General features: G+C 37.7%; 1 protein-coding gene across 1 annotated transcript; it reads right to left on the bottom strand.

Moving 5' to 3' along the window:
• Positions 1–5,662: 5,662 nt before the first annotated feature.
• Positions 5,663–6,249, bottom strand: LOC149171102 (replication protein A 70 kDa DNA-binding subunit C-like). The gene is made up of 2 exons (XM_089425845.1): positions 6,157–6,249; positions 5,663–5,953 (listed from the first exon to the last, which is right to left on the bottom strand). The coding sequence occupies exons 1-2, from the start codon at positions 6,247–6,249 to the stop codon at positions 5,663–5,665; spliced, it is 384 nt and encodes a 127-aa protein (XP_089281971.1).
• Between the last annotated feature and the right edge of the window lie 4,801 nt (positions 6,250–11,050).

Below are 11,050 nucleotides of genomic sequence, written 5' to 3' on the forward strand. Positions count from 1 at the left end.
TATTATTTGGTTTCTAAACATATGTACAATAAGAGCATTTTATTACATATAGATGTAATTGACAATGAGCAGGTAATCATATATGCATGATGGGGCATGGCATCGGCAACAGAGTTGTTCCTGCAAATGACGTTGCATTTTTCTGTGTGTGTCACTTTCATGGATGTGAATTGTTATCTTGAGTATTTCTTTTACCTTCTTTAACAATTCAATGGTTGGATGCAAACGGTAAAGAGGCAATGTTTGTTGGGGCAGGATGCTGAATTTCTTGGCAATACTCATACAACAATCATAAATAGCCTGTATCCATACCTGTTTCCATCCAAAAATAAAATATTGTAAGTGACAATGGATGTGTTTGACGAAAGCATGTTTTTTAAAGCGCTGAAGTAAAATAAATAATTTTTTAAAGAAATTTCTAAATTGCAGTGAATGCTAGACCTTGTTGTTCATGGCGTGAAATATTTTGTTTGAATATTTGAAATAAAATAAATGATTTCAAACTAATATAAAATCATATGAGGTTAAATGTAATAGAAAGCAAATGTATGTGAAATTTGGTTATTGCAGCAAGTGGTGTTTACCATGTGGGTAATTCTGGAAAACAGGTTGTACGATTGGCTAGTTTATATTCTCCTGCATAGATTTTGATGCAAGCAATGATTCCTCTTGTTGTCTACGCTTAAGATATGGATTCTTGTGCATTTCTGCAATGTGTGAGAATGGGAATGCTGGATTGATTTGAATGTCTGCCAATGAACGCACTCTTGAAATTGCAGTGAACGTTAGCCCTTGTCGTTCTTTGGTGCCGATGTCTACTGTTGCTTTGTCTAATGTCATTCCTTTTGACTTGTGTATCATTAAAGCCCATGCCATTTGAAGTGGTATCTGACGGCGTGCACCCCTTGTGATGGGAGAAATGGGTACATATGTTGGGTGTGAAATGTCCCATGGTGTTCCTTTGTATTGTATAAAGTCGACAACCACGAAGGATGGTAATTCTGGGGGCTTTGAACCAATAGAATAAAATATTGAGATGACCTTCCCAAGTGTCCCATTGACGAGGCTTGCATGTACCCATAAGTTGCTGGTGAGCATAACTTTTTGTTCATTGCATAAGAGCACTTTTGCAGGCAAATGCTCATCTTCCGTTGTAGTAGGATTTCTCTGCCTTTGTTGTTCTGCAGAGCAAAGTGCTACTGGGATGTTCAATTTTTTAAGCATTTTCTTATTATGAAAAACAACTGAGTTATTTATTGCATATAGGTGCATGGATTCTTCAAATGTGCGTTGCTCTTCATGTGTAAGAGACGAACTTGTTCTTGACATTAGGTGTTGCCAATCTTCAAGTGTAGATATTCCATTTCTGAGATTTGTGAGTATTTGCTGGAAAGCAACCTGGGACGGGCTAGCTCCTTGTTGACGAAAAACGGTTGAAAGTGTTATGAATATGTCGAAGCTGCGCCAAAGTGCAGTGCCACGCGATGTCCCAGCGTATAAAGGAATGTCTTTTACAGGTGGTAGCTGGCCTAAATCTCCGACAAGGATAATTGAGCGATTACCAAATGGTGCATTTCGATGAAGAGGGAATGCCTCTCTTAGACGATCATCAATGCGAGTAAGCATTTTTGGACCAATGAAGCTCATTTCATCAATGAGAATGTACTCTACATGACGGAGTTGCTCTTGCAGTTGTAGGAGTGGTTGGCCTTCAAGAGGATGCATTGTTTGGATAGGGATACGAAGGGCGGAGTGAATTGTGAGGGCATTTATGTTGAAAGCTGCAACGCCTGTTGGTGCAAGTAACAACAAAGGGTTTTTGTTTGCTGGTGAGTTTTCCACAAATGCATGGTGCAGACATTTAATCAAATGGGATTTTCCTATCCCAGCTGTTCCTTGTATGATGATTTTGCGTGGGGGTTTTGGCGAAGGGGTTTTAAAGTGTGAAAAAATAGTGGTGAAGGCTATGTTTTGGGTAGGAGATAATGTGTGATCTTGGGGAAGGTTGCAAAAAGAATGATGTTCGTTTTGAATCCTTGAGCGGTTGAATTCAACGAAATTTATGGCAGTTTCTTGCAAGTGGGGAGGGATAGTATTATGTGACCAATTGTGGTTGGCATCAAAGTCACGGTAGCCAATCATGTCAAGGTCATCAATTGCAATATTGTAACCTGGGTGCAGCTGAGAGAGGATTTGCCATTCGTTCATCTGCATGGAATCAGGAGGGATGTCGGGGGTAGTTTGATCTTCAGTATGTGGGGTTTGTGGGTTTTCAATTTCTCGATGGACATGCCATGGTGTATATGTACCCTTTTTTTGTTCCCAGTGTGCAATAATTTCTGCATCAGTTGAACCAATATCATTGGGGAGTGTTCGGAAGGGGAAATACAATAGTAATTCACTCCAGCAAAAAGTGGCATAAGAAGGATCATCAGAGGAAGGAATGACATTGTAACGGGGCAATACATGTACAATCATTGGTGGGAATATGTGTTTCCATTGGTTTTTTTTCTACTGGGAAGAATATGACCATGAGCGTGAAGCTTCAAGGAGGGGCAGTGATTCCAATGAGACAGGCCTGTTCATGTATGCAAGGATAAAGTTTGGTGTCAAACCAGGGTTCTCAGTATCTTGTGAAACACGTTTGAAAACAGACTTGTTGACATTCAAAGACCGAAATGTACGGCTGCTGAGAGAAAGAGGTAACTTTTGTAACATATGGCATATTTCTTGTGCTCCAATGTCTCTATCTGCAATGGTTTCTATAAGGAGTTTTTCAGATAACAACAACCGTAGGTGCTTCTGGAATGGCACTTTGTGATAGACGTGATAGCATTTGACGGTAGCTCTTTGATCTTGTTTCTGATTTTGCTGCATATTTTGAAATATATTTTAACACAGCATGGCGAGAAAGGACTAGTTGGCAATCAACATTTGCTCTCCAAATAGAGAGGAGATCGACATTGTGAATATTCAATATTTCATCATTGCGTGCAGGGACATAGGTTTTATGACCTTTATCATCAATGAAAAGTGAAGATGTGGACTTCAACTCCCATGGTACTCCATACCGGCAGCTAAGTACATTGTCTTTCTTGCGAAGACAAGAAGACTCATGACACTTTGTATGACGTTGAATGCAGTTGACAAGCTCTATATAGTCTTCAAATTGATTGGATGTGAATATTGATGCTGTGTCAAGAAGACATGGGTTATGAATTGTTGATTGCTGAAGCGGAATATTTCGGTGCTCTGCTTGACGTGGATTACAGGCAGTTAGGTAGTGGTCAAAATATTTCTGTGCATTAGCAATTTCTAATGCATTGTTCCAGTCGATTGTGTCCATGTTTGGTGCATTTTGCAGCCAGAGGAAGCCATGAATGTGTGCGGATCCTCTATGTTGCCATTCGTATCTGAATATAATATGAAGGTAAAATCTCGTTAAAACATATATATGAAATGTAGAAAATTAATGTAGAAGAAAATGGATATTAAAAAATACCTGCACCAATAGTCTACTGCATGGAGGCCTTTTTGTAGGATTTCTTTGAGAAAAATTGTAAATCTGCAATGCATATATTGGGCTGTTAGATGTGGGTTCTTAATTATGTTTTGGATTTTCCATTGGAAGTGGTTGACTGAATTGGAAGGAACACTGGCAGGCATGATCATGTGCAAGTCATGCCATTTAGTATCAGCTGCACTAAGAGTGAAAAAGAATGTAGGACTTCCTCTTTGCGTTATCATGTCAGTCAGCTCAGATCATCGTCTGTTCCAGAAAGATCGTGTTCCTCGTATGGCTGAACCGAACCGCATTATTTGCTCTAGCAATCTTGAATCTGGAGAGTCACGAAGAAACTGTCGTAGGTCTGAAACCATTGTTGGCAAGTTGTTCTCAATGTACTTTTTCACAAAAACACTAGCAGTAGTTTGGCTACGATGGTGCATAAGAATGTTATAAAGATAGTAGCGGAATCTTGGGTGTTGGCCAAATCGGTTATCATGGTAGTGCAGCAAGTGTAAAGCATATTCATGCATCTCAACTTTTGTAACTCTTGGTTGCATGATCATGGAAATGCCTGTAGGGAAGAGTGTGGGGAATGCCATGGCAAAGAGGCCTATGGTGTTGTATTCATTCATCGCTGTTAAAGATATTGGAGGCCAATCGATAGAGCTTGTTGAATTTGAATGGGTCAAGTGCAAATAATTACGAATGTGCTCAAGCTCAGTACTTGAATTTGGGAGTATTGGAACGAAAGAAGAGGGTTGGATTTCTAATGGAGGTAACATGACATCAATATCATAAGTAGAATCAATATTGGTTTGATGGGGTTCAAAAGAGGAGGTGGTTACATTATGGAGAAGAGAAGAAATATCGGTAGGGTGATCTGGTAGTGCAGAAATAGCAGATGAATTGAATTGAACATCACAGTAGTAAGGGTCATTTTTTGTTTTGTAATCAAGCGCTGCAAGGACACGTGATTTGCAAACAAAGAATTCATAAGCCTTTTCAGATGGATTTTGCCTTTTCACAATGAGGATGTCTAAGTCAGAAATCATTCGGGGTAAGTATTTGGCAATAGTCGTGATGTCTTGAGGGAAGCTAATTGTATGGCCACTATATTTGTATTGACCACCACGAGCAAGAGTGACTTGTAGAATGGGGTTTACACGTGCAATGAGCATTTATTCAACTTGTGTTAACTGTTGAAGGACATAGGGTTATTCACCAGGGTTCATGTTGTTTAGTTCAGAAAAATGATTGGTAGATTTAGATGATGCACAACGAAAACAAGAAAGTCTACCGTGTAAAAGCTTTGTTTTCATTCCTGGGTATGCTTCTTTGCATATTGTGCAAACATGCATGCTAGAAAGTTCATCAATCCTTTCTCGAAAGCGACGGTGTTCTTCATTAAGGGGAGGGTTATATTGGATTTGATGAAGGTGAGATGGGTTGGTTTGTATAGTTGGGAGAGCATTTGAGGTGGGAAGGGATGTAGAGGAAGTAGTAGGGTTGTTGCGGTTTTTATAAAGTAGTCGCCGCCGTGCATTTATTGTATCCTTTTGTTGTGCATAAAGAAGATGTCGCCGCTCGTGTTTGTCCGCATTTTGATTGTTTTTTGGCATATCTAAACAAGTACAAAAAATTAGTGTTAGTTTTCATAAACAAGTATTGCATGTTTGGAGAATGTATTACAAGTTCTAGAAATTTTTTTTCTTATTTGAACATCAGTGAATGTAGGTAGATTAGTTAGAAGGAAAAACATGCAATTAGGAGTACTATAAAATCATATGTTATTATGGCATCTATTATTGAGAGGAGAGGAGTAAGATAACCAAGATTTTGCTTCCTTCTTCTTTTCTTTTTTTCAAGTTTGAACAATAGCATGAATAGATTAGCAAGCAAGAGATCAATGTATAGACATGTAAACAATGAACGGGAAAATTATGTAGTAAGTCTTTACAAATGTTGATATCTATATTATGTAAAATGAAAAGTGGTAAACATACATATTTTGGAATAACTGGAAGAGAGTATTTGCAGCAACAGTGTGCATCACAATAACATGGGTGTAATTTACAACAATATGAAACAATGAGTTGTGCAAAAATGTTTGTTTATGTAAAAACAGTGGTGTTTGAAGAGACCTAAAAAAACTTTTCAAAGGCGGCGAACAACAGGTCGTTTTGAAGTGGACATTGCTTGAATGTCATTGAGGGCTTCTTTGCATGCAGAGGCATATTGAATTTCTTCTGAATTTATCAGTATTGGTTGTAAGCGTTGAACACCATTGAAGTAATCTGCTTTAATGGAAAGTGTTAGCAGGAAGTGGTGTCCTGAAATTCGGCCACAAATTTCCTGCAGATCAGCTGGTTCGATAGAAAGAAGGAACAGGTCTTTTTCCGTGATGCCCATGAGCTCGTTTCCTGCATCATTGAACGCTGTGACATTCTGCAGATGCCCGGTGTGGTCATGTAGCTCAATTTTAAGTTTGTAATGGTAGTCACATTCTGGGAAGTCGCCGTTACATTTTGTACAATGCCAAAGATTGTTAGAATGCTCCACAACCTTCTTCATGCATTGTTTTCCATTGAAATCTAATGGACATGCTAGAAAGTAGAAGTCGTCCATGTGAAGAGTAGTTATTGTTGCACGAACTGAAACCCATATTGCTTTAGCGGAGGTTTGCATGCCAGCAATTTCATGGAACGTCTTTCGTGGTAGGGCATGTTTCGAAGCAACACCATAGTTTCTACTCAAAGATGGAGAAGAAGAGCTATAACCTGTTTCACGGAACCATGCATGTAGTTGATGAGTTTCTTCAACTTGTGGATTTATGATGAGAGTGCTTGTTGATATCGTCCCTATTGTGGTGCCATTAAATTTAGATACACGACCTCCTTTGATTGCAAGGATTGGTGGGTTGTCGAAAGAGTATAATTCAACAAGGTTTTGTCCTATAGAGTCACAATGGTCTCCCCATAATGTTACATCAATGCTAAAACCCGACTTGTCTTTTAATACGAGTGTTCTCCTTAGTGTCTCACTTCCGTCTTTTCGTCGAATTGTTGATGCAGGTGAGGTGGAAGTAACAACACCAATGACATCCACATTCGTATTTGGACTTGCACTTTTTATTTCAGCAATAGTCTTGAAGTGAAAGCTCTGGTAAGGAAACATTGGATCATCTATGGGACATGGATTGATAGTGGAAGCATCAAACAAGTAAATTTCCCATTTGTTCTTGAGGTGGTTGTAGTTTGGATTTGCTTCTTTAATTGTGCCATTTGAAACAATGTATAGCTGCCCAACTTGAATTAGACTGTAAAGAGATTCAGCCAATTCAGCAAATGCAGAAAGGTGGATCTCTTCCTTATCACGATTGATAAGGTAAAACCCAAAAACTTTTCCTGATCCTCGCACATTGTTGTAAGTCTTCAATGATGTTTTTGCAGATGCTTTACCTTGGATTGACCAGTATTTTCGAGCAGGATTGAGTGCTGTGAATGGAATTGTTGTAGTTGTTGCTGTAATTGGTGGAGTAACTACAGAGGGCAAGGTATCTTCTGTTGATGAAGAGCTAACTTGGGATGTACCTGCCTTTGCATGTAGTAGTGTTGATGAGTCCTTCGTCAATGCTGCTGAGCGCATCACAACTTCAAGCTCAACCACTCGGATCGACCTTATGTAAAAAAATGAGAAATGAATTAATGAAGATTTTTTTATTTTTTTTTTGTGTAATGCAGGAAGCGTATAGAAGACAAAAAATAGAAAAGGGTAAATTCAAAAGTTGGGCCTTACGAGGAGTTTTGAAGCACCGTGCAAGCGGCTTTTTTAAGCAGAATTATTGAGCCAATTTGAATTTCTTCACATGCAACTTGTTGGCTATATGTTGATGGTAGCAAAGTCTTGTGTTGATGTGTTCCATCAGATAGAGTAATGCAAAAGTGCGAGGATGTTGTTTTTAATGATGTAACAGAACCAATATCGATTATCTGGAGCAATGGTTGAATATCAGTGGAACCATTCAACAGCAGAGGAATGGCATTTGTAGTCAATGTTGGCTCCATAGCATTAATAGAGGGATTCTATTTCTATGATAGTAGTACCTGTAATTCATCAAATCACCACAGCACAAAAGTCATGTAAAGAATAATGTGATGTGAATGAGGGAACTAATCTAGCAAGGCTAACTTTCGATGGTGAAACAATAATAAGGGCAGAAGGTTTGAGAGTAAATTGTCATTCACAACACTATTAAAGATGAGATGACCTTGTAGGTGTTGTCAGTTAAGGTTAGCTTAGGTAGAAGTACTAATGCATCAAAAGATCCATGTGATGTTAATTTGGACTCATCTGTTTTTTCAATAGTAACACCTATTGCTTCCATCAATTCTGATAAGATTTGAAACAGAGCCGTTGCTGAATCAAATAAACAAATCGTTGGTTGTCCACATAGATCCCGTGTGAAATTTAGGAGACTGATTCCTCGAAGATGAAGAATCCGAGTCAGTGGATCTCGACAGATTCACCACAGTGAGTGGAGGAAGTCCTAACAACCATCTGGATTGACGGTGAGGGACGAATGTAGTCACAATGACTGTTATATTTTATCAGATAAATTTTAAGGTGATATTCTTTAAGTCTCAAAAACGAAAGCACTCAGGTACTAAAAAAGAAAAAATACACTAAAAATGACAATCGACAAACAAAGTTAAATTACCTTGTCTGATAAACACCAATTACTGGAGATGAAACCCAGTCTCTCAATGAGTAACAGAGAAGGATGGCCAAATGTACGGTTACGGTTACTTTTGAGCTTCGCCCGAACCTCAGATTGAGGGGCCAAGTACTCTCGTGAAGACGAGCACCCTCCCAAAAAATGAAGACAAAGTAGGTCCGTCCGTTTGAGGTACCAGGATAGCCCGTCCCAGTCACCTTAGGTAAGTACCTAGAAGTATTGGCCACTAGAGATACCTCAAATCACAGACATTACCAGGGGGGACATAGTCGTAGACAGCACACTGTGTGGGCAGGATACCTGAGTCCCCGACTCAGTTCCGAAATCCTCGAAGGGACCCCCGTTACACAGAATGCCCAAAGGAGCTGTAAAAGAAGGCGGGCTACCTTCAATTACAATCCAATGTTGTCTCGTATTTCGCTCCGTTGTGAGTGGAGTGGTCCTGGTAATATGAGTGCAGAAGGATTTTTCACTCTTTAACGACACTAGTTTGATTTGCAACCTTGGGTAGTTGACTCACTCTCTTATCCCAAGGTCCTAATATATCTAATGTTGGTTTGCTCTAAAAAAGAGTATCTGATTGATTTTAGTGTAAATTTTAGTGTACTTTCTTATTTGTCTTCGGAGGGGGTATTGACGTATGAATATGATGAGACTCTCGACTCATTAAACCGTGCAGAACAATGCTATAAAAAAAAATTCAATTTCTTATGCAAACAAGTCTTATTCTACACATGTATTATTTCACATATTCATGTATTCATCAGTGCATATAAAGTCATTCAACACTTTGCATAACCGAAAGTTCCTTTTCTCAATATTCCCTAACAACTATTGAACCAAAACAAAGCAGCCTACAACTATTTCGACAGAAGGAGATATACAGTTTATCAGCTTTTCTTTCAACAAAAAATTCTTTTATGAGAGAAAAACTAAAGCATTTTCTTAAAAAATAAATTTTAAGACATCAAATTTGTTAGCATAATAATGTTGCATATCCTAATTTAGCCCTTGGGACAAGTTCCCCCCCCTTTTGGTCCACAAAGTCACTTGAAAAACATGGAAATGGGTCACTAACGCACAACTGAAAGTTCATTTTATCAATATTCCCTAACAACTATTGAACCAAAACAAAGCAACCTACAACTATTTCGACAAAAGGAGATATACAGTTTATCAGCTTTTCTTTCAACAAGAATTTCTTTTATGAGAGAAAAACTAAAGCATTTACAAACCGTAAGGTTATCTGAAAAAGGTACCTGTTACACACATGTTCATCTATTTGACATATATTGACAGGAAGTGTAGAAAGGATCACCTTTGGTTCTTTCTAGATTCGTTTGGGGATTTCTGTGCGGTAAGAAGAACTCCTCCTGACCGGCTCCAAGATGATTCCTGCACAAAAGAACGATTGTGACGTTAACTAAAGAAGCTCGAAATCCAAACATGATACTGAGGAATATTAAACTTTATCATGTCTTAGTCCAAGACCATTAGTATTGAGAATCCCAGAGAGGGAGGTATTGGGTATTCTAGCAATAGCAACACGTTTTTATACACTGAATCCTTGCCTCAAAAGCATCATAAAATGTCATGAACCTAAACTTGAAGTTTGATTTTTTTTCAAAACTAAAAGAAACTCACAGCACGAAAACTGAAACTTTGAAATTTAAATATATATAATCGGAACTGACAAACCATATTATTCAGAGGTAGGATTAAATATGAGTGAAAAAGGGTCTCTTCATAGTGAATATATAGTGAATACGTACACATATCACAAGTGTTTGTACTAATCTCATTGATTCTGATGATGAATTAGTAAAACGGTAAAAGATACAAGTTGGATGGATCCCATTCATTACATAAATATTTATTGAAAAAATAAAATAAAAAATAGATGTCATTGATCAAGAATGACATGCACTATCATATTGATGGGGACATAATTTAAGTTTATAAAAATGTCAAGTTCAAACGCGATACACATTTTGATCATCAACCTTTATTAATCACAATTGTGTGATTCAGCAATGTGTATTAGCTGAAATCTTAATGCATATGCAACGTTGCATCTCAGGTTGATTTAGCAATACGTTGATGTTAATTACAATTATTTCTTCACAAAATGCCGTTGCGGATTCCAGAAATGTTTAGCACGTTAGGTTGAGTAGCTGTTTAAGGTTCATATACCAGTCATTCTAATTTCTATATCAGTACTACTACTAATCACGGGAAAAGAGCGCTGAGCTCCTTACTAATTAGAAAGAAAAGAGAGCATAAGGAAGGAGAACTCCAAATTTATGTAAACCTTACCACTTAAAATACGGAGCAGATCGACATGGCCAGAGGGACATGAACGCAGGAATTTAATTTTGGTGAAGGGTTAATACGTTTGCATTATCTATATTTATATTTATTTTACAAAAACATATTAATTTTTTTAAATCAAACACATTGATTAACGATTTCAGCCACATAACTTTCGAGAGTCACGTAATTTAAGCCAGTTACGAATCAATATGATCTTACTATCGCCATTACTCGTCTTTATCTCTTTTTCTATGTTGACTATATAGTCAAGTTAGGCAAATAATTATGTAGTTTAAATATTCTTAAATTTTTATTTAAAATTAAAGGAAAAGAATGCAATAACGTGTTTAAACTTTACACATATTTAGCTTAGTTGTACGCTGAAAATGGTATTTGGATAATTAATCCTGTACACACATGTATATTACTATTTCTATTCCAATTCCAATTCCAATTTGATTAAAATTTCTACAACAAGGACACAAACAGAACAG

The sequence above is a fragment of the Pinus tabuliformis genome, chromosome 4_2 (genome assembly GCF_031772625.1).
Source record: "Pinus tabuliformis cultivar Carrire ecotype Pingquan chromosome 4_2, CPIR1, whole genome shotgun sequence".
In the NCBI taxonomy this organism is placed as follows: Eukaryota; Viridiplantae; Streptophyta; class Pinopsida; order Pinales; family Pinaceae; genus Pinus; species Pinus tabuliformis.

Bases quoted from the DNA above. Each gene is read 5' to 3' on its own strand.
- LOC149171102 (XM_089425845.1), bottom strand. From the start codon at position 6,249: ATGGTGTTGCTTCGAAACATGCCCTACCACGAAAGACGTTCCATGAAA. The intron at 5,954-6,156 runs GTGCAACAATAA...GGGCATCTGCAG, and splicing joins AGCAATATGGGTTTCAGTTC to AATGTCACAGCGTTCAATGA.